General features: G+C 39.8%; 2 protein-coding genes across 2 annotated transcripts in view; one reads left to right on the forward strand and one right to left on the reverse strand.

The window, feature by feature from the left end:
• LOC135467094 (autophagy-related protein 2 homolog B-like) overlaps positions 1-13,736 on the forward strand; it is a 54,666-nt gene extending 40,930 nt beyond the window's left edge. Inside the window, exons 30-43 of the mRNA XM_064744854.1 lie at positions 1,297-1,417; positions 3,178-3,566; positions 4,010-4,226; positions 4,468-4,510; positions 4,863-4,989; positions 5,819-5,986; positions 6,359-6,460; positions 6,824-7,134; positions 7,469-7,538; positions 7,938-8,020; positions 8,980-9,101; positions 9,556-9,710; positions 10,017-10,172; positions 10,694-13,736. Coding sequence (XP_064600924.1) covers positions 1,297-1,417; positions 3,178-3,566; positions 4,010-4,226; positions 4,468-4,510; positions 4,863-4,989; positions 5,819-5,986; positions 6,359-6,460; positions 6,824-7,134; positions 7,469-7,538; positions 7,938-8,020; positions 8,980-9,101; positions 9,556-9,710; positions 10,017-10,172; positions 10,694-10,939 — 2,310 coding nt within the window. The 3' untranslated portion in view covers positions 10,940-13,736. The remainder of the gene's footprint in view (positions 1-1,296; positions 1,418-3,177; positions 3,567-4,009; positions 4,227-4,467; positions 4,511-4,862; positions 4,990-5,818; positions 5,987-6,358; positions 6,461-6,823; positions 7,135-7,468; positions 7,539-7,937; positions 8,021-8,979; positions 9,102-9,555; positions 9,711-10,016; positions 10,173-10,693) is intronic.
• Positions 13,737-16,462: 2,726 nt separating this feature from the next.
• On the reverse strand, positions 16,463-18,856 carry LOC135467773 (perlwapin-like). The gene is made up of 4 exons (XM_064745613.1): positions 18,742-18,856; positions 17,805-17,846; positions 17,442-17,532; positions 16,463-17,250 (listed from the first exon to the last, which is right to left on the reverse strand). The coding sequence occupies exons 1-4, from the start codon at positions 18,775-18,777 to the stop codon at positions 16,934-16,936; spliced, it is 486 nt and encodes a 161-aa protein (XP_064601683.1). The 5' UTR covers positions 18,778-18,856; the 3' UTR covers positions 16,463-16,933.
• Positions 18,857-24,649: the final 5,793 nt, after the last annotated feature.

The raw sequence follows: 24,649 nt of genomic DNA on the forward strand, positions 1-24,649 counted from the left end.
GAGAAACTAGAAGAGGGAGAGTTTCAATTGTAAAGAAATAACATGTGCGTGAGATGTGACAAACTCAATTGCTATTTTTCGAGAGCTTGATAACTGATACTTTATATCGCTGAAATACCTTTGCCGATGCGTTAAATTTATTTATGGTGCTCCATGTAACCTGAACAATTAATCATTCGCCCATTTAATTGAGGCCAGCATGTGTAATACACAACTTTAGCCTGTCAGCCTGAGAAGTAACACGTCAAGTAGCCTGTTTAGCGTGGACATTTTTGGAATTTACAGGTTTGTTGCAATTGTCGCTTGATACTTTATTTTCTTTAATTCATGAGTGAAAACAAAGGTGTGACTGGTCTGGAAATCTTTAAGCCTCACTGTCAAGTACTATAGTTAACCCCCATATCATGGGGAATAGCAGCCTAAGCCTTCATGAGGTTTAAATGGGGATGGAGGGTGCTAATATCTCATAGGCATATTTCATGCCGCCCCCAACTCTGACTGCACGGAAGTAACCGATGGGGGAAATTTTAGATCATTTTCCACAAGTTATTTCACAGGTCAAAATGCCTAATTTTTTTTCAAAGACTGATGGACCCAACCATTAATAGCTTGCTACTTGCAACCAATAATGTTTTAATGAGGGTCTAGATAGACTAGTGGGTGTATGATCGCCCTTCTCTCAGTCCATGCCTGGGGAGTTTATCCCATGTGGCGAGGTCCACCAGCCAGACTGTCACTGGGGACTGGTCACTATCCCCTGTCATCTTCGGTGGCAGCTCAAATCAGCTAAACTTTACGACCAGAAATATTTGGCTAAACTCTACATGATTTACAGACTTAGACTTTTTCTAAAACATCTTCTATATGCATGTTTGGCAGTCAGATCTCACGATGCATAGAACATCACCTCTATCTTAATTCTACATGTTTATCTTTACCCTCTATTCAAATAGCCACCAATAACTTGTGCATTCTTGATTATTGTAAATCTGTGTAGTCGCTGTCATTGATCATGAGTTCAGTGCACAACCTGAAAGCTCAGAACACAAGAATTGAACATATTGAATATACTCATTAATGAATTACCTAATTTGATCAGTTTCATAGAGAGTGCAGTTAACCACTTTATGTTGAAGTATAGCGCCTATACCATGTCGTTGCATTGCTAACAAAATCAACATTGTCCTACTCTACCTTTTTTATGCTTTTATTTGAGCTGACAAAAACTGATAATTCAGATGACATTCCAGTATAATTTGTCTCACCAACTTGTACCTGTGTTGTTGTTTGTTATAGGAGGAGAGGACACGGTCTAACAGTTCGTCTAGCGGGGGTCTGTCTGAGTCTCGCATGGAGCAGGTTCATGACCTGATGGCTGATGCCATGAGAGAGTCCAGTTCTTCCCCATCAGGATCAGGTCTGTCATCAGATAGGGCATTACCCAGTTAGCAGTCATATCAAAAAGGGCATTACCCAGTTGGCAATTGTATCAAAAAGGGTATTACCCAGTTAGCAAACGTATCAAAAAGGGCATTACCCAGTTAGCAGTCATATCAAAAAGGGCATTACCCAGTTAGCAAACGTATCAAAAAGGGCATTACCCAGTTAGCAAACGTATCAAAAAGGGCATTACCCAGTTAGCAGTCATATCAAAAAGGTCATTACCCAGTTAGCAATTGTATCAAAAAGGGCATTACCCAGTTCGCAATCTTATCAAAAAGGGCATTACCAAGTTAGCAATCATATCAAAAAGGGCATTACCCAGTTAGCAATCTTATCAAATAGGGCATTACCCAGTTAGCAATCATATCAATAAGGACATTACCCAATTAGCAATCGTATCAAAAAGGGCTCGCTTGCACAAAGGGGTTGCAGTTACAATCAGTTGTATACCTTACAATTGAAAATGGATTGTAAAAATAAGTTATGCTGCAAAGTTACGATTTTAAAGTTGTGATCATGATCATGTCAGATTTGACTCGTACATAAAGGTGATCCATAAAAGCAGACAGTGTACCAACCAATACATTTTCAAAAGATGGCCAACAACCACAAATAAATAATGTTTGTAATATCTTCTTAAGACAGTTAAGTTACACATCTTTGCAAACCCAGTCAAGAATTAAAAACTGCCAGTCTATCCAAGGTACATGTAAGTATTTGTACTTATCATTATTTTGGGGGCCACTGTAAATATTAAGAATAATGTCCAGCCAGTTGTACCTTTTAAATGTACAGGTGAGTGAAAGTGATCGTTGCAATACGTTGTCGATTGTACATTAGGACTGCAATTGTGATCTTAGTTATTAACAATGAACTTCAGCTTATGGTCCCTTTGTTCAAGCGGGCCCAGGAATCTCTCTTCTTCTGAATGGAAGAAGGTCTGTTTAAGACTTCCTTGGTATTTATGGCATATTCAGTTTTTCACTTAAGTTATATTAAAGGATTATGGCTTGTGAACTCTAGATAGATCCCATAGGAAACTACTGCACCTTGTCAATTATGTAACAAACATCCTGACTTAAAGCTGTAGTCAAACTTAACGGAACTGGATTTGAACTTGCGAGCTCATTGCTCAAGCTCTAGTAACTTTCTTCTGAAATCAAGTTCACTCAGCTGACTAGGAAAATAGATGACTGTGATGCATCTATTACTGTTTTGTATTGCTGATTAGATGGTTGTGCAATATGACTTTACTGCTACTAGTTCCTGAAACTTTGTCAGTTGGTGCTAAGTTTAAGCATACGAAATTTGAGAGATTCCAAAACTCAAGTGTTCTTGACAAACTTTCATGTCTTTTCAGATGCCCTGGGTTCACATTTATGTGATTGCACCCATTTTCACAACTGGTTATGATTAAAACCGGTTTATATTTGATCCAGACTAAATTGTGGTCAGGTGAAAACGGTATTAGATTCCTGGTGATTCATATTATTAGCTGTCGGTGTACAGCTGAAGACTTCATTAATTCTGTTACAGGAATTTATCTGTTATTCCTTTACCTTATTGCCCGTAAGTGGGAAGGTCTGCCAGTAACCTGCAGATGGTCATGGGTTTCCCCCAGGCTGTGCCCGGTTTCCACCCACCATAATGCTGGCCGCCGTCGTATAAGTGAAATATTCTTGAGAACGGCGTAAAATACCAATCAAATAAATAAATAAATTTACCTTATTGCAGGTTCAAATTCACCCGAATCACGACAGTCTAAAAACACTACACAAGTTTTCTTCTTTCCAACTGGGTCACATGACAAAGCTGAAGTGGCTGACCCTTTGAATGGGTCAGCTGATGCTGACCTCAGTGACGTTCCACTTCCCCTACTGGCTGGAGATTGTAAAATGACTGATCACTTTGGGTCAGGGGAGAGAACTCCTCCGACAATGCAGTCTCCAGGGAAGAAAGGTGGAAGAGTTTTGCCCCCTGGCAGTGATGTTGGGTTTTCCCCTCGTCAGATTGTGATCTCAGACAGTCAGGACTCAATCAGCAGCACACTGTCAGACAAGGCAGAGCGGATTAGTGATGATGAGGAGTTCTGTATTATAGATAATCCCGGTTTAGGGATTGCGGTGAGTAGAAAAATATGTTGATCATTAATTCTTCATATCTGTTGGTTATTGTTGGATAATGTTCAACTGTTCCATACATAACAAGAGAGTCTTAACCGTATAACACTTATATGTGTGTTTCACTCTTATTATTGTGATATTACTAACGTCTCTAAAACATTAATCAAAACAGAATGTTTATCCTGCAGTGATCATCCTCGAACTATAAACATTATTTCTGTAAAATCAAGCATTAGTCCAGGTTAGTCCATATGTGTTTGCTACACTTGTGCACTGCATTTTACAAAACGTGTTTTTTTCACGAGACACATCTTGCTTAATTCGATGCATCCACCTTATAGAGCAACATAAAGTGTTGGCATCAAAAAGTATCATTTGCAGGTCTTTTGAAGGTGCTGTTGACAGCGCAAACAGTAAATACATTTCTTGCAATTTTGTTCCAGCCAAAAGATGGCCAGCCAAATGTGCGAACATTTCTCAGTGTGCCCATACATATAAAGGAGAACTATTTCAGCCAGCCACTGGGTCGAGGCGACCTGCTGAAAGCCCCAGAGCACTTCCCCCCTGCTGTCTACAGATACACCCTTAAGGAGATGAATCTGGTCTGGCACATGTACGGAGGTCATGACCTGGGCATGGGGTCAGAGGCCCTAACCAAAGGTCAGGGATACTTTTTGCAATGTACATAAATGCTTTGAACTTGAGGATGGAGCTCATAATGGAAGAATGTAGTTTGTGGCTGAAATCACTATCCGTTGCTGTTCTGGCATAAAAATCATGATAATCATGAGTCTTTAATAATAGGAAATGTTTAAGATGCAGTCATGATATCCTGGTCTTTCTAAATTAAATATCGTTAGATCTTGTTAATAATTCATCTTCATCTGTTATCCGAATACAGGTAAACACCAAAGAGAAGATGTAGCCTCCAAGAAAGAAGATAGGTATGATATCTGATTGTCAGCCAGTGTCTTACAATGCTGTGTTTGTAAGGTATTAGCAGATAAATCTTAAAAGAAGCATGCATGGCACAAACTAGTAAAGTGCATGTCGTGTGGCCTGTTGTATAGTTAAATTTGTTGTGCCAACAGTTCAGTTATACCTGACATTGACAGGTGGTGGTAGGAGTCTTGGTATAAAGGGCACCTTCAGCCACTGCTGCTAAAACCCTGTTTAGGTATTGTCATGATGGTGTATGTTTGTTTGTTTGTCTGTCTGTCTGTCTGTCAGTGTGATAACTACAGAACATATTGAGCCATTTTCACAGATATATTGCTCTTTTTGCTATTTTTTCAGAAGTCCTAATCTCCAGAAACGGCGAAAGTCAAAGGATAAGTCTCCCACAGTTCCCAAGTTACCATGGCAATCAAGAGGAGGACCAGGCCGTGACCTTGACACACTTTTAGAACTTCACCTCAGCAAGGTCAGTCTGTTGTCAGCAAGGTTGTGGTACTGTAAGAACACTCACATATAGCCTCTGCGGGGCCTCCGTCGCTCAGTTGGTTAGCGCGTTACCTCAGCATAATGACCCAGGAGCCTCTCACCAATGTGGTCGCTGTGAGTTCAAGTCCATCTCATGCTGGTTTCCTCTCCGGCTTTAAGTGGGAAGGTCTGCCATCAACATGCAGATGGTTGTGGGTTTCCTCCCGGGCTATGCCCCACCATAATGCTGGCCGCTGTCGTATAAGTGAAATATTCTTGAGTACGGCATAAAACGCCAATCAAATAAATAAATAAATGTAGCCTCTGCTTTCTTACCTGATTGTACTGGCTGAGACACAATGTTATGACTACTGCGTGGCAATCTTGGCGACAGAACATCGCTTTACAGGACATGGTAGGGTCAACCTGCCAATTCTAAGAAGTGGTGACATATAGAATATAGAAAACTAATGAAATGTGATTAGATTAATCATCTTTATAATTGTTTTTTTTTATAGATGTTTTTTTAGTGGGTTTGGGGGTCTAACATTGCAAAAATAATGATTTTATAACAGTACATGTGGTTTTATCTGAACATGAATATGTTCTTGTTGTTCTAATAATGACATTTTTGCCACACAAAGTATTAATACAGAGCACTGTATTAAACATGTAAATAACATGTCCTCCCAACATAATGCTAGTCACTATCATATAATTGAACTATTTTTGAGTATGGTGCAAAACACCAATCAATAAATAAAAAAAAATTTTAAAAAACTGTGTAGCGTTGAAGTCATTTCTTTTTCTACATGTACGAACCTGATCAGGTGAGAGTGCAGCACGAAGTGTACCCTGATGATCGTGAGCACGCCTCCCGCCAGGTGCTTCTCATCCACGACCTGGAGGTGAGAGACAGGTTAGCCAGCTCGAGGATCAACAAGTTCCTCTACCAGTACTCCTCAGAGGCCAGGCCCAGGCAATCACATGCTAACATGGTGAGATAACATACCTGTACATTGTAATGGCCCACATGGCCACAGTCAAACTTCAAGCAGTTTTTATGATTTTTGTCTACATGTAAATCTGCTTCAGGTCTACTTTATTTTTCTGACTTGATCCAGTGAAACATGACCTGAAACTAACATAAAGATAATCAGTAGATTTACAGTTTCAGCTCCTCACATTATAAATTGTGTTAGGCCATACTATAGTACGTTAGATGTAATGATTCAGTTATGTATTTCAGATAATAATCTTGAATCTGAACATTCAGCGTATTGTATATGTAAAGTGTCCAGTGTTGTGGGGTGGGGAGGAGGTGTTAGAAATACAGTATACACCTGTTCATGTATTATCTATATTTCCAGGTGCTAATAAAGGCTGTGCATTCCCGACCAGACCCCTCCATACCTGCCCAGGAGTGTTCCCTTAAAGTCTCCCTCCTGCCTATCAGGCTCAACGTAGACCAGGTATGCAGAAACTGTCAACTTCAAACCCCCCACCCATTAACCATACCTTACGGTGTTTAGGTACAGATACGTATGATTCTGCATTGTATATGCACAGGATTAATATTTCAATTCTCTGATGAAATGCAAATCACCCCTGATACTTGTTACATGATGGCCATACATAACTGTTAGTTGTCCTAAGAACAGGAAGACAATTGCAGTTTATTGTCATACTCAACTGTATTTCACTCAGTATGTACTGTGTCAATTGCGGGAATACGTATACGGGGAATATACACTTCTCCCTTTGTGACCATTGCTGTCTGGTGAAAATCACAGTATTTTGTCTGATGCGAGATAATTTGTCGCTTTGTTTCGTAGGACGCTCTTTTCTTCTTGAGGAAGTATTTCATTGAGGTAGCAGGTGGCTCTGTGTCAGATCCACCACCTGCCAAAACCAGGAGGTCACCTGCAAGACAAGAGTCACCTTCCAGCTCCTCCCCAAAACACACCCATCAGGCCATGGCTCCTCCCCCTGTCATGGCGGTTGTGGACACGGCTGAGAAGACTGAGGAGGTGGAAGAGATGGAAAATCTGATTAAGTTTGACGAGATTTCACAGACAGAAGAGGATGTGATGGATGAAGTGTATGAGATGTCGGAGATGGAACACAAACAACCAGTCTTCTTCAAGTAAGGGTGTTTTGTATAGAAAGTACTATTTCTCAGTAAATACTGGTTGAATGTAGTTTCAATCTAAGAAATAAATGAATACAGGGTTGATTCTGAAATCTTAGCTTTGGAGTAAGTCATGAGATGGGGGTCTGCTTACATGACTTTTTACCAATCACTTGATCTGATTGTTATCCTATAACAATTCCTCAGCCCTACCCCCTGTTCCCCCACTGTCTCTCTGTGGATTGGAAACACGAGGAAGTATTCACTAACTGCTTTTTAAACTACTATGAGTCTTTCAAATGACTACAAAGTATGATGTCTTTGATCTTAGTATGTTGGTTTTTTCCAGGTCCTTTGTCTTTTCCCCTGATGTACCTATACGGTTAGACTACCATGGCAAGAGAGTCAATATGGAACAGGTGTGGCATCCAGACTCAGTATTTAACAGTTATTTAACTTTTCCACAGAATCCTCATTACCATTGCAATCTGCAGAAAACAAGACATTACTAATTAACTTGGATAATGAAAAACCATTCTATTAGGAATTTTCTTGTGATACAGATATTTGTACGTGAAGCTTTAATTGGAATTACCTCACCTAAATAAACAGGAAAAAAGATCTTCATTGAAAACTTCCATAAAGTTCTGTATGTGTCATACAGATTTTTTGTCACAGAAAAAATTTCATTTTATGTACACTGAACTTTGTTCAGCATAGGGCTTTATTTGTTTCCATGTTAACACTGCAATTTGTGATAGTATATTACACATGTACACCCCTTCTCAAATTGTAATCGTCTATGTTATATTTGGCAGGGTACTTTGGCTGGCCTTCTTGCTGGACTGGCTCAGCTGAACTGTTCAGAGCTCAGGTTGAAGAGGATTAACTACAAACATGGGTAAGAAGAAGAACAACAATGCTCAACATTAACAGATAAACCAAAAGATTAACACTGAAAATGACAAGCTTTTGTCCTATGTGCATGTTCTAGGAATAATGCTGAGTGAATTTTTAACTTCGTCTACTAACACAAAGGTTTAATATTGAGGTTTAAAAGTTTTGATGTGAAAAGCTGGCTTATTTTAGACTAAAAAAATGGTTCTCAAAATAGGCTAAGTTGGTAAAAGTCACTGAATTACATAATGCCACTGTTGTAGCGGCAATTTCATCATTATAGTGCACCTATGCTATGCTGATTTTATAATTACAGCTGCCGAAATTTATTAATGAAAGGAAACCATTTTGTTTCCCCTGCTTTAAAAACAACTACAGTGAAAATTCCTGAAAAAAAAAAAAACCTTTCATCAGTAAACTTGTAATTTAATGTAACTAAGTTGTTAACCCTTGACAAGCACATTTACTTGTAAGTATTCCTTCCTGCGTGTTGCCATGAATCTAATCAGTATAAATCTTCATGAAAACAAATGTGAGCTATTTGTTGGAAGTATGCAGAAAATATGGGTTATAAGCGTGGATTCATCTGATTCACCTGACAACCTTGAATCTGTGCGCTCAAACAGTACATTCTTATACCAGCTGTCAACCAAAATAGACACTCCAGATGAATAATCGCAAGGCCAATTCCCAAAATGATGTTTAACACAAACCACCAAAGAACTGAGAAAGTATATGAAGTACAAAAATAGGATTTAGTCATGCAAAGAGAAGCAGTCAGCAGTTTTCAGTGATGTTGGAAGGGCGCAAGGAATGTTCTTGGGATATGAGTGAAATCAGTATTTAAGTCGTGTACCATGCTAGTTATTGATAGTAAAATATGTATTGCACTTTGATTGCAACTGTTCATATATCCAACGTGGAGGTCTAATTCAGCATGATAAATGCTCATCTGTCAACTAGGTTACTGGGTGTGGACAAACTGTTACAGTACACCCTGAACGAGTGGCTGGGGGACATCAAGAAGAACCAGATCCCCAGTATACTGGGTGGGGTAGGCCCCATGTACTCCTTTGTCCAGATAGGTAGGCTGTATTTTCATAATCTACCTTTTCTCCAGAAAGTCTGCATAAAGGCAGTGGAATCTATATTCACGTTTCGAACTCTACCATGTACATATAAATGTGTCCAGGACCCCAGAATCGTGTGGAAATATATGTAGTACAGTAGTTAATAAACAATTCTAATGATGAATAAACACCTTGTGTTACAACAAATGAATAATATCGAAATGATTTCAGTTTTATCTTTGGGAATCGTTTTTTTTTATTTCTCAAGTTTTATACAGGTTTTGGCTTCATAAATACCCTTTGTGAAGTCTTAATTTTTGGATTTGTATCACCCAATCCCCCCCCCCCCCCCCCCCCCCCCCAATTAGACATGTTGACCATGTATAAACTCAGTTGGGAAACGTCAAGATGGCTGACATTTTGGCAGAACACTCTTAAAATCCAGAGTACTTGTTGTTCTTGCTCACAGTTCAGGGTATCCGGGACCTATTTTGGCTGCCTGTAGAACAGTACCAAAGAGATGGGAGACTGGTCAGGGGAATTCAGAGAGGCGCCACCTCCTTCACCACCTCCACTGCCATGGCTGTTTTGGAGCTGACCAATCGGCTTGTCCAATCTGTTCAGGTAAGGGTTAGAACTAGATTCATAAACCTTTTGTATTAAAGCTGTATTTTTTTTAGTTCAGTTCCCATTTGGCTTTTACTGCTATTACAATTAGCTGAGGTAATTATTTATCAAAGATGAGAGAATGTTAGTCCCAATGGTAAATTATATTTATGAAGGTCATGCTCATGTAATTTTGTCACCTGCAGTTAATGCCAATTGGGCATTTTGTCCCCAGTCATTTATTTATGCCATTTTGTTTATCCAAAAAAATAAGTAAATAAACAAATCTTAACTGTGTCTATCTCTCTGCTGGTTTCTCTCCAGTATGTGGCTGAGTTAACTTATGACATGGTCTCCCCTGGACCTAGTGTGCGACAACAACAGACCCAGTACCAGCAGCTTCAGTTCAAAATCAAGAGATCTATGCAGCCTTCTGATCTGAGAGAAGGAGTGACGAATGCTTATGTGGTGCTCAGGGAGGTCAGTATGTCAGCAGACAGTACAGGTGTAGTCAGACACATTGCTGTGCAATAGTGATTACGCATTCTGCAGTCATGATGTGTATTCATGCAGAATATTCATTCAGGGAAGATAATTCTGGAAAGTGTCTGTACAATTCTATGAGGAATATGTTCAGTTCTGTGAAGAATTCAGACAATTCTGTAACAAATATGTTCAGTTCTGTGAAGAATTTATACAATTCTGTGACGAATGTGTTCAGTCTGTACAATTCTATGTGTTCAGTTCTGTGAAGAATTTATACAATTCTGTATTAAATATGTTCAATTCTGTGAAGAATTTATACTTTAGTACATGTTAACTCAGATAACTCCAGTGATTTAAAATGTTGATTTTACCAATTTACAATTTTCTTTTTTATCTTACACATCTTAGACAAAAAGGGAGTATATTTAAGGTGTTTTACTTTTAAAAATCTTCTTAAACTAAAATCGGCATAAAACACTTATCAAATGAATAAATAAGTAAATTTATGCTTCCAGGGAATTTCAGGAACAGCTAAGAACATTGTTAAAGTGGCAACGGATGAGCATGACCAGAAGGGCCTGACAGGTGCTGTGGGAGGCGTGTTGAGACAGATTCCACCCACCATAGTACAGCCAATCATCTTAGCCTCAGCGGCTACGTCGAACGTCTTGGGTGGAATGAGGAACCAGCTAAAACCGGATGCCAAGCGAGAAGACGAGGAAAAATGGCGTGTACAAGAGGATATGTCTGGTTCGGTCTGACCTTTGACCCCACACATAAAAATCTGTGATAGATTTCCTCATTGACTGTAAATAACTGTAAAATATTCACGTCTTTCACAGTCACATGTTGTATTTTTTGCAAACGTAAATTCATATTGAACTTACATATGCTTACTCACTAGTTGGTAGTGCATGTTTTTGGAATCCTGGCCTTGGGACAGGGAGTTAGTAGATTTCCTTGCTCTCATTGTTAGTGGTGCACTTAAGGCATGGAGGTTTACACTGCACTCATCAACTGTTTGAGTAATCCAGTGTTTATTGAAGGCCGCTTGTCTTCCACTATGAGATATGGTGTGTGGGTAAGTTTGATGGCAGCTTGCCTAATGATGGTGGGTTGCTCCAGCCACTCTAATTTCCTGCACCAAAAAGACCACGAGTATGTCATTAGAAAACAAAGAAGTCCATAAAAACATGTGTAAGATGAGAAAAAAAAATTGAGTTACTGAGAACTGATTGTGGGCATAATGAATAAATCTGTTTACTTTTGAATTAGACTACAGATTAGAGACTGGAATTTGGTCAAATGTGTGAATGAAAAGCTTGATACTTGTGGACTCCATTATTCAAAAATTAATGAAGATTTATTAAACCCAGATACCCTGGTAAATTGGACTATGATCACATTGGTTTTTCTGTAAGAATTTTGTAGAAACATGTAGGCTACTATTAAGATTTAAGCCTAAATTAACTTTAAATACACTTTTGGTTAAAAGAATGTTTTTCCCGTGTGGCCTGTATAGGCAAAGTCACTATTTGGGCCTCTTTTTGTTTTCTTTTTTTTTTTTTGAGTGCATAGCGAGTGATAGTTAAGGTTTTGGAAGAAATAGGGCAGGTTTTGGTAATCGTGTACATCATAATCACAGTCTTCTGCAATGTGTATGTGTGTGACTTGAAATGCAGGCCTTAGCTTGATTTTGTAAAGGCTTGATGTGTTAAATCTGCTTACAACGACTAGAAATTCAGACACTGAAAGAACAGGAAGTATGAGATTACCTGTAATAGGCACATATGTTATATTGTACAAATATCTCTGGTGCACACTTTACAGAATATCCATGGCAGCCTATTGGATGTATATACAGCCAGCAATGTAAAATCCACTGACACAGCCTATTAGGTGCATATACAGCCCACAGTGTAAAGGATTCCATGAACACAGCCTATTAGATGCATATACAACCCATAATGTAAAGGATTCCAGGAACAGTCTGCTAGATGCATATACAGCCCACAATGTAAAATTCACTGACACAGCCTATTAGATGCATATACAACCTATAATGTAAAGTGACATAATTTGTGACGCGCTAAAGTTGAGCTGTGAAAATATCGTGGCCCTTGTGGCAAGGATGCTGTGATTGTTATGTATTTGGGACAGATTACAGTGTTCACTCAGTTTGGACATGAAGTGTGATATGGTGTCCTTCCCCAGCGGTTTCCTAGTAAAGCAGACACTTTCTGTATCCAGGAACGAATTTTTTGGGTACTGCCAGAGCCTGTCCACATCGGGATGCAGTTTAGCCATGAATGTTTGAATTGAAGCCACCATGCTCATGGGTGAGTGTGGTTCTTCTGGCATGAAATCAGAAACACTATCTTTGTCATAAGCTTTAAGATATTTTGTCATTTCACTGCAAATGTGGCCTTACTCATCTTTTCCATGTTTTCAAGTCCTTGTGGACAATAGTACAGTCTCACGTCAAACATAACTTTATTTAATAAGCCATACGGGGTTTTGAGACTGACGTCAGTGTAGGAATAAATCTTTTTCCTGTCAACTTCGCAAATGACCGGGTAAGGGGTTGTTGTACCATGGCCAAGTTGTTTCATTCATTAATGGCTGTCTTGAACATTTTATTTGCATCGGTAAATACCGGGCCTCTAAAGATGTCACATTTCTTACAGTGGGGCGGAGCTTTCAGATAGCAGTCCGTACCGGAAACTTTCAACCGAATTTGCTTTGTAGTGAGTACCTCCTTCTTTGCGACATTGTACAAGTGCGATAAAGCTTCGTGAAGAGTCAAGGGGGTCGTATGCCTCAAAACTCTCTTTATGTTTTTCGAGGAGGTATTCGCTAAATATTCTCGCCGCGGTTGAATTACACTTTTTGGGCGACGTGAATAAGCAATTCTTCGCTAGTATGAGACACATCGACGTTATCCTCCATTTTTAGGGACAGACAACTGCAGCAGACGACAGAAGGCCGAACTGAGTTATCCCCCCTTATAATTCTGCGCGGTAATTTTATTGCGCAGAGTGTATGACATGTAAACCCCCGATGTAAAGCAAAGGCATCCACAGCCTATATGATGCTTGCATGCAGTGTCTTGCATTATAAAGAATACCCCTGACAAACTTGTTGGGCGATCCAATCTTTAAGACTTTTGTTAATAGTTCACTTTAAGTGTTGTGCTATAAAGACTCTTATTGATTGTGTTTTCATGAATAATTTCAATAAAACCTTACCGGTGGTAAATTGACAAAGAGGTCGTATTTCACCGGTTATGTGTGACCATTTGCCAGCTGTCACACCCTGCTCTTGTTTTACATTCTGTGTTGTACGTCTTTAATTGTTTTCTGGCGATTAAATTCTTACTCATGGGCATTTACCATTTTATAACGGCTGTATATTTGAGGTTTTATGTAATTTTATATCATGGTTTAATAGAGACGTTCATTGTGTAGTTATGGGAAGTGAAGGTCCTACTCCAGAAAGAATTACGCACGCGTATGTATTTACCATACAGTTCACATCGATTTTTTTCTTTGTTATTTTTTTTTATTTTTTTTTTTTTTAGAAGTATACCGTAAAAAGTATTATGGAATGTCTCTTTAAGACATTTGCAAGTGTTGTGTTTCAGTCTGAAAGAGTGTTGTCAGTGTATGTCTATTTCATACAGATTTAAAGAAATACAGAATGTTTTAGGCATGTTATGTAATAGAGGTGTGACGAACACAAGCCTAGTCGTGGTACTTTTGATGTGGAAGATTAGGCTAGCATTTTCCATTGACACACGGTAGAAAAGGTTAACTAGTTGGTTCTTTAGCTTCATGAAATGTGACGTTTATTTCTGATGATGGTGGTGATGTTGATGTTGTTAGTTGATGCACATAGACCATGTGAAGAGATTCTAAATGCTGTATATAGTATAGTGTATTATATATTACCCATATTTATATTCTGACCTTAATAATCATGCGACAAAATGTGCCAGCTTTTTTTATCTTTCTTTAGCCATGTAATGGTGTTGTGTTGAGTTTGTTGGAAAATTCCTTAAAAGAGCCTTTAATATCTATACCTCGGAATAGTATATAGTTCAATCGTAAGTAACGTATACTGAAACTTAGTGTTTTCTTTTTTTTAATAGACAAAGTCTACCATTCCAACTGTCCAACGTTATATGATTTACGCGGTACGAAATATCACGGTACCGTATGCCGTGGTCAGGAATGCTTAGTTTGTCTGGTTAGAGTGTGATGAAGGTTCATGTAAGGCTGTAAAGCTTTCTTCGTCAAGGATACATCAATTTTATACGATTTCCGACTCTAGATAAACTCCAGTCCTATTAAGATAACATATAGACTTCAACGAAAGTCTTGGGGGTCATCTAAGTGATAGATTTTGAATTGATATATGACAAATTAGTGATGAATGATGAATGTGCTAAAGTGTCATCAGCAGGAATCCTTATTTTCAGTTTTATATTATTGGAGTAGTATTGTTGTAAACTGGATTGTTCTAGTGAATTCATGGATTGCCCATGTAATTCTGTGTTTCACCCCTATATATAAAGTTCTCTTTTGTATCACAGTAAATGATATGCTTTAATCGAGTGTGATGCATTGACAGTATACTGTACATACATGTACACGTTTCAGGTTGTACATAAATGGTGTGAGCTCAAGTCCAGCTCATGCTGGCTTCTTCTCCGGCCGCACATTGGAAGGCCTAGCAGAAACCTGCGTACATAACCATGGTCGTGGGTTTCCTCGGGGCTCTGCCCGCTTTCCTCCCACCTTAATGCTGTCGTATAAGTGAAATATTCTTGAGTACGGCATAAAACACCAGTCAATAAATAAATACATCAGTGGTGTGTAGTGTGATAGTATGTTGTGCTGTGTCAACGGTGTGGATTGGAGGAACCTTGTATCTGGCATGCGTAGAGGCTGCCGCACACAAACTGTACTACATGTGTATATACCCTCTGTGATAAATGAGAAATAAATGGGTTCATTGCAATACCCTTGTGTATAACCGGTAACAAATATGTGGTTCGTGACTCATGACTTAAAATAGAAAGGTATAGGTAGTTTTCGACCAAGAATAAAAGACATGGTGATGTGAGTCTAGTGTCAAATCAGAACTGTAAAACATTGAGTCATATTGTATAGAACTAGCCGTATACAATTGACTCGCTGATGTACGGTGGCTTATATTTAAGGAGGGGCCTCCGTGGCTCAGTCGGTTAGCGCGCTAGCGCAGCGTAATGACCCAGAAGCCTCTCACCAATGTGGTCGCTGTGAGTTCGTCCAGCTCATGCTGGCTTCCTCTACGGCCTCTACGGCCCCCGGGCTGTGCCCGGTTTCCTCCCACCATAATGCTGGCCGCCGTCGTATAAGTGAAATATTCTTGAGTACGGCGTAAAACACCAATCAAATAAATAAATAAAATAAATTATATTTAAGGAGTGTTAATTATCTAGAGCATAATGGTTCACGTGACCAATGCGGCCGCTGTGAGTTCAAGTCCAGCTCATGCTGACTTCCTCTCCGACCGTAAGTGGGAAGGTCTGGCAGCAACCTCCGGATGGCCGTGGGTTTCCCCCGGGCTGTGCCCGGTTTCCTCCCACCATAATGCTGGCCGCCGTCGTATAAGTGAAATATTCTTGAGTACGGCGTAAAACACCAATCAAATAAATAAATAAATAAATGGTTCACGTATTCGCTTGCGAGCGCGAAGAACTGGAGTTCGAATCCAACACTAGTCTACATGCGAACTAAACACAATACCAAGCAACTTTAGACTCTCCAAATATAATCTGCAGCAAGTTGAGTAATGATTAGCCTGAATATCGGTCCGTTCTCTCTTCCTTTCGCTTCCTGACAAGAATGGGTCCATTCGTCCAAAACACCAATTAAGGGTATCTTTTAAAATAATCTCGCAAGAAAGCAAGGTTGTCGTTTTAGGCCAGTCAGTCAAATCTTTTCGTTGTGGCAGATTGAAACGACGGGCTTTGAACGATTTGATAGTGACAGTGGCCCGTGAGAATACATGGGTCATTGGCATGCACCCCTCGCCTTTGTCAGGAAATATTGTCTCTTTACAATCTCAAAGATGACACATAACTTTCATATCTTGTCGTAGTTCTGATTTTACGTTGAAGATTTTACGTTACGATATTCGAGCCAAGCAGTGACCTGGCGTCACAACTAACAGTTTCTAAGTCATATGTGCAAAAATTTGGCTCCTTTTGATGTGAAACAAAATATGTAAGGCCTAAATTATGAAACAACAATATGTTTATTTGATATCACAGGTGGCAGTTATTCACCGTTCCAATTTAAATTAACATCGAATTAACTTATTTATGCAGGTATGTGCAGCGTATATAAATTTTTTTTTATGTACTGACAGCTTATACAAGAATACGTATTAGGTATATAACTGAGTATCCGTGAGGAATAATGAATAATATACTTGAAACTGACAAGTACGTGGGAAGGAGATAGGAGAGTGGCTTAATTACAAATACTGTATGTCCACGAAACACACCTACAGTGATGACTGCTTTCTCGTAAGATTGACGAACTCGCAAACAATTATGATAGCATTCTGGCGAAGTGTAATATCAGTGTGTAAAAAGGCATATAAGCCTATACAGATGACGTTTTGGATGACGATATCAGAAATGCTGATGTGGGAATAAACATGAAGATGTGACGCTGATCAAGAGAGTTCTGACAACGGGTTAGCTAGTTGGGCCCCTGTTCGATTTCCACAAGCGGACTTGTACAGCGGTGTCCACAGCCACTATCGCAGCAGAGATATCCTTGGTCACAGTCCTCGTGCGACTCACAGTCCGACCTAATGATTCGACACCAGCTGCCGAATAAGCCTAGGGGCCTGGGTGGACACCGGCTGGTTTGCTGAACCTCCGGTATTGGCTCGACACAGACTTTAAGGCGGTTGCCGCAACACTTCTGTGTACCTGGACAGGAGTTATCGTCGAAACACCTCACATCGGAAGTACCGATGTCCGTTTGTTGGGGGCACGTGCCAGGCTTCTCAGCTAGAAATGAAAATACAGTCCATGGTAGTATACCGTTACCACAAAAAAATGAGACAAAAATGAAGAAAAACAATAACTTTGGTTTATAATAGCTGGCAGAAAATTAAAGGAATGGCCTACAAAATGATTACAAGTGTATCTGCATGTCAGTAACAATATATTATGTATAACGCTGTGAAAAAGTCCTATACCTGGGACACATCTCTGTAGAGGGGGACATGGGGCTCGTATACAGTATACAGTCTCTAAAATACATCTCTCTCCGTAAGGGCAATTCGAGTCCTGAAATACACGGAAGTTCAAATCAAATGTGTGCTATATAGGAAATCAATTTAATTTTTTTTTTTGACGTTTGAATAACTAATGAAACATAATATATCTGATTTTTGGTGAAAGATTAATTAAAGGTCAGTTGAACACATTATAGACGCAGTTAGACTCAGAAAACTCTATTTGGCACTGTAGACTCAATTTGACTCAGTAGGCTGAATTTGGCTCAGTAGACTCATTTTGGCAGAAAAGACTTGATTTTAGTGAAATAGTGGAATACTTGCATCGCAGACACGTTGAAGACCGCTGCCAGCAGCGTAGGCAATCTGAAACGAATCGAAAACAGCATCATGAAGCGTCAGTGATATATGACACGTAGGCCTATTTACTTTCCACATCAACCATGCTTTGGCTGGCTTCCTCTCCGGTCGTACGTGGGCAGGTCTGCCGGCAATCTCAATAAACTCAGCTGGATATTGGAATATCCAATTGAGTTTATTCAGACTGGAGATATCCTGTGCGAATTATGCGACAAAGCTGTGCTAATACTTAGTATCTTTAATTAAATAAACTATGTAAAGTATAAATATATTTCCACTACATATGTATATATTATTATCCATCAATTTGCATAAATCTGACTGATTAAAACACGATTTATATAAGTCCTTCATGAGAAATGTCTGTGCTATTGATATATTGCAATCATAAATCACAAATGTGTTAAAAATGTTGTAATACAACATGCATGATAAATGTAGTAAAAGGTATAGTGGAAACATCTTAAAATGCTCCGCCGAATGTTGCTGTTTGTGGGTTTCGACATAATGTTAGATTATGTTAAAGCCTTTCTTAACATTTAAATGTAAACTCATGCTAAAGGTGAGGAACAATATACCTAAAATATTGCTATTTTCGGGTTTTAACATAATGTTAGATTACGTTAAAGTCTTTATTAAAATTTATAATGTAAACGCATGAGAAAGATGCGGAGCAAAATACCTAAAAATCTGACATTTGACATTAAAATACTGTTATATAGGTGAACAAATTTTCATACAGATTTTGCAAAATCATGAACTCCAATAAGTTAGATAGTAACAATATAACATTATAAATGCTTCCCTGCTCCACCACTTCCAAAATATTGGATTTTAACCTTATTAAAGTTATATAACATATACGTTTGATCGAAGGCATTCAAAGTTCATGTATACTCACCAGGCCGAAGATTATGCAATACACGAAGGACGACATGTCGAATAGTGGTTTTGTTCTAAATGTACTTCTGGAAACGGCAATATTCCGATTTCTGCCTTCCGCCAGCTTTCCCGAATTTAAATATATCCCGTGAACGACGTCACACAGCCGAACTAACCGATGGCAGGCAGTCTTGGCTGTATTGTCCAATCACAAGCGGTGACATCTCGGTTAGTGAAACGTGATCCGCTTCAAGACGTCAGTTGTTTTCCTGTATCGAGACAGTTGGTTGCATCATAACGGTCTATGTTGTTTACCATAACGAAAAAGAAGCATCGACTACACTATTGACTAAAGGCTAAGAAGTCAGACTAGGGTTTAGTTCCGGGACTGATGCAGTTTTATTGTTGGTCGAGCGGGAAAGCGAATCTCGTGGTGCTCATGTATATCACACTGCAACTGATGGTTATGGGATAATGAGGCAAAATGCCAGCCGAATTACACATGTATGAATGTTTACGTATCTAAGTTTTGCTTCAGTCTAGCTTTTGACCCATGGCTGCATGTAGCAGTGATAGAAACACCTTCTCCTATATACAGTGTCACAATAAAGGTCAATGACTTATGTATCGTTAACTTACTAATAGGTCAACTTGGTATATATGAAGTCCTACCCATTTCCTTCTCTGAAACTAGGTCAGTTTAGATTAGATTATAGATTTAGATTAAAGTAAATAGTAAGCTCACTGTAAATTTGTCACCTTCAACAAACATCCAAACACACAAGTCCTGCTACTGCTTACTAGCACGTGTAGTATCTATAGCAACAAAATTCTTTTTCAGATTTTGCTATGCTGAAATTTAGGTGATATAGCACTTTGGCATCATGTCAGCATCCTTTGGGGTACTTATAGTAATGTGGATAGAAAGGTCACCAGTTCTTTGTAAAAAGACAAAAATCTGATACCGGCCTATTCTAACTGGCACCCCCCCCCCCCCCAAAATTTCATGTCAGTGTCGCATTAGGGATCATGTGCCAGGCTGACAAACAAGTGACAACTACGCAGTTCTTTGTAATTCATACTATTTCGCCACGATTGCTCGTTGACCTGTCAGAGAGAATGTTAATATGTACAGTTTTGTAGTGCTTAGAGTTTAAAACTATGTCTTCTGATCGCAGATGAGAGTTCAATGCCGAATGAACATTTCACCCAAAATGGTACTAAAAGTTTTGTCTGATTACGCTCGTGCTAAGTATTTATTTATTTATTTCATTGGCGTTTTACGTCGTACCCAAGATAATTTCGAGTTACACGACTGCGACCAGCATTATGATCGGAGGAAACCGGACAGAGCCCGAAGGAAAACCACGACCATCCGCAGATTGCTGGCAAACCTTCCTACGTACGGGTTAAATATTTAGATACCGAGAGAATTGAACACGTCGTCTGGGCAAATATCTTTTGGAGTTGCCAACTAACACTATCGACTTGGACATATCTCCTAACTGCGATGATATGGAGTCTAATATATCGAAGTGTAGAGCTTGTGTAGGTGCAGGTGGCATATTGTCAGGTCTGATATGATTTGCTTTTAGTTAAGTCACCTTATAGTGCCAACGTATGTACACATATAAAGCTACCTCGCTAAAACGGCATGACCAAGACACTAGATTCGCTTGCAAACAATAACTGTACTGTGCATGCGTTTCTCTTCTGATGACAAACTGGAATTATATTTGTTTTACAACACACACGAGAGACAAAAACAATCACCCCTTCTATGATCATCAAGAAGCGAACCAGACTATAGACATACAGGACGAAAGATCCTGGACTGAATAATGTCATGGGCTACTGTTTACGGAAGTTGTGGTTATAATATTTTTTATTCAAACTAGTTAAATCGCGCTGTCTGTTAAGAAAGATGTGAAAACTTTGTTTTAACAATTTTTAATGCCTTTTTATGCCTTTGTGAGATGTTTTGAGATGCTCGTGTGCTTATATATAGTATATAACATATCCACAGGCGCACCCTCGCGGATGTGTATAAAGCATTTTATTGGATACAGTGACAGCTTGCAGACAATGACATGTACCCTTATCTGAGGTCAGCCAAGTTACCATGTAAACATTGTCGTCAAACTGGGTCAAACTGGGTCAGCGAGAGAGAGAGAGTGAGAGAGAGAGAGTGAGAGAGAGAGAGCATAATTTCCTGATTTATGTGAATAATAATGTCACACTTATGGCATGAACTTGTTAAAGTGATTTTCTTTGTCTGTGGGAAAGAATTGTTAAAAAACGAAGCCAGATAGTACACGTATCCGTAACACTGGTGTGCTCGTGAAGTAGTGAGGTATTAGATGCATCCGTGACATTGGTGTGCTCGCAAAGTAGTGAGGTATTATACGTATCCATGACATTGATGTGCTCGTGAAGTAGTGAGGTATTACACGCATCCATGGCATTGATGTGCTCGTGAAGTAGTGAAGTATTACACGTATCCGTGACATTGGTGTGCTCTGGAAATTGTGAGATGTTACAATTTACAATTGTGCTAGCTCGTGAGGTAGTGAGATATTACACGTATCCGTGCCATCAGTCTGCTTGTGAAGTAGTCAGCTGTTACACGTGTCCGTGGCATTCGTGTACACGTGAAGTAGCGATATATTACACGTATCCGTGACATTAGTCTGCTCGTGAAGTAGTGAGGCATTACACGTATCCGTGCCATCAGTCTGCTTGTGAAGTAGTGAGATATTACACGTATCCGTGCTATCAGTCTCCTCTTGAAGTAGTGAGATATTACATGTATTCGTGCCATTAGTCTGCTCGTGAAGTAGTGAGATATTAGACGAATCCGTGTCATTAGTTTGCTCGTGAAGTAGTGAGATATTACACGTATCCGTGCCATCAGTCTGCTTGTGAAGTAGTGAGATATTACACGTATCCGTGCCATCAGTCTCCTCTTGAAGTAGTGAGATATTAGACGCATCCGTGTCATTAGTCTGCTCGTGAAGTAGTGAGATATTACACGTATCCGTGCCATCAGTCTGCTCGCGAAGTAGTGAAATATTACACGTATCCGTGGCATTGATGTACTCGTGAAGCAGTGAGATATTACACATATCCTTGACATTGGTGTGCTCGTGAATAAGTGAGACATTACACGTATCCTTGGCATTGGTGTATTTGTAAAGTAGTGAAATATTAAACGTATCCTTTGCATTGGTGTTCTCGTAAAGTAGTGAGATGTTACACATATCCGTGACATTGGTCTGCTCGTGAAGTATTCGTGGCATTGGTGTATTCTTGAAGTAATAAGATAGTACACATATCCGTGCCATTGATGTACTCGTGAAATAGTGAGATATTACACGCATCTATGGCATTGGTGTACTCGTGAAGAAGTGAGATATTACACGTATTCGTGGCATTGATGTGCTCGTGAAGTAGTGAGACACTACAGGTAACCGTGCCATTGGCCTGCTCGTGAAATAGTGAGATAGTACACAAATCCGTGGAATTGGTGTGACGGTAAAGTGACGAGATAGTACACGTTTCCGCGACATTAATTGGTGTGCTGGTTGTAGCGAATGGATACTCATATCTTCGGCATTTTTTGCTCGCCATGCGGTGAGCTAGTACACATATCCACGGCATTTGGTGTGCTTGTGATAATGCGAGCTTGTACAAATATTATACGTATTCGTGGCGTTGGTGTGCTCGTGAAGTAGTGAGATACTACACGTATCCGTACCATTGGTCTGCCAGTGAAATAGTGAGATAGTACACAAATCCGTTGAATTGGTGTGATGAGAAAGTACAGGTTTCCGCGACATTAATTGGTGTGCTAAAGTTGTAGCGACAGGATACTCATATCTTCGGCATTGTTTGCTCACCATGCGGTGAGCTAGTACACATATCCACGGCATTAGTGTGTTCGTCATAATGAGAGCTCGTGCAAATATTACACGTATTAGTGGCATTGGTGTGCTCGTGAAGTAGTGAGATACTACACGTAGCCGTGTCATTGGTCTGCTAGTGAAATAGTGAGACAGTACAAGTGTGCGTGACATTGGTCTGCTCGTGTAGTAGTGAGTACACAAACCCATGGAATTCGTGTGACGGTAAAATGACAAGATAGTACACGTTTCCGCGACATTACTTGGTGTGCTAAAGTTGTAGCGACAGGATACTCATGTTTTCGGCATTGTTTGCTCGCCATGCGGTGAGTTAGTACACATATCCACGGCATTGGTGTTCTCGTCATAATGCGAGCTTGTACAGATATCCACGACATTGATGTAGCACACAGCGAGATTGTACACATTTCCCCCACTTTTTGTGCTCGTCATGTAGCGGCTTACATCTAATGACAGCGTAATGATCCAAGAGTCTCTCACCAATGCGGTCGTTGTGAGTTCAAGTCCAGCTCATGCTGGCTTCCTCTCCGGCCGTACGTGGAAAGGTCTGTCAGCAACCTGCGGATGGTTGTGGGTTTCCCCCGGGCTCTGCCCGGTTTCCACCCACCATAATGCTGACCGCCGTCGTATAAGTGAAATATTCTTGAGTGCGGCGTAAAACACCAATCAAATAAATAAATAAATAATGGTTAGAGCGCGCGCCTGGAAGTGGGGATACCTGGGATCAAACCCGGGTCGGGTCATATCAAAGTGTTAAGTGCACTGAGAGGTTAGAGCAAGAAATAGGACTGATTGGCCCGGTGTCAGTATAATGTGATTGGGTGATCTTCGGTATAATACTCCAGTCCTTGTCATGTAGTGAGCTCTTGTGTATTTCTTTTAGCGAGTCGCCTATATTCAGGTGTCTGTAAAATCAGTCATACTCGCTACCAAAATTGCCTTCAGTCAGTGACACGTAGCACAACAAGCCACTCGCTAAAAGAAGTAGACAGTAGTACATATACACTGTATAGAGTTGCGCCTTGAGATTTGATGTGTTACAATGTAGTGCCAGCGAACAGGCTTGTCTGTGTGTGCCGTTCGATTTTGTGTTATGAGTTCTTAAGATGAGCCGTCACTCATTAACTAATAACAAACTTATTGCGCAATATTTCATTTTTGTAAAATCATGATCTGGTACGAAGATCCAAGCGATGTTTCTACGTGTATTTATAACTAGGCATCACATGCTATCGTGCGTGTCTCTTATACGTTTGGACTGAAGGCCTAAATATGACAGAGATCAGTAAGAGATGTTTGCCCTAAACAGTTCCAACCGAATATGAGTTTTTCCATCTTCATGTACGTTGTAAGTAGTTGGATATCGTGGAACATACAAGGGCAGACACAATCTACCAGGTCTTGTAGCCAATGTAGATTCGTAATAATGCTAGTATCAGGTGAGCTGGAAACTGATGATGGGTTGAATTAGCACAAAGACCACTTATATTAAGATCTGAGGGTAATTATGGCTTCCGTGCATCTTTGGAAACGATGTATCCACCTGGTGGTGTGAGTGAACAAAGCGAATTGAATGGAACATGCTATACAGCACTAATTTGTATCAGAATAATCAGGCGTGTGGGAATAAACAGCTGTGAGTTACCCTAAAATAGGCTGAGTACATCTATATAGGCCGGGACTTTTGCCCTGCCCATGGGTTCACTCATTTGGCACTCTGCTACCAAAATATGAACTCGTCCACAAAACCTTAAGAACTTCTGTCTTTGAAAATGTCAGTTTTCCCTCGGAGAATACTGCCCAGGTAAGTACTTTACACAAAATACTATTGACCAAAGAGAGGTGGTGTTAATTCAGGTAGGTGATATATTGTGTTCCCTTAGAAAGACATTCGGACAAAAGCTTGAATATCACACCGAGTACAAACCCAGTGGAGCAAGACTATCATCTCTTCAATGAAATACAAGCTCCATACAGTGACAAATTTGCCTCTGCGACGCCTTA

This window comes from Liolophura sinensis, chromosome 6 (assembly GCF_032854445.1).
Source record: "Liolophura sinensis isolate JHLJ2023 chromosome 6, CUHK_Ljap_v2, whole genome shotgun sequence".
NCBI classification, from domain to species: Eukaryota; Metazoa; Mollusca; class Polyplacophora; order Chitonida; family Chitonidae; genus Liolophura; species Liolophura sinensis.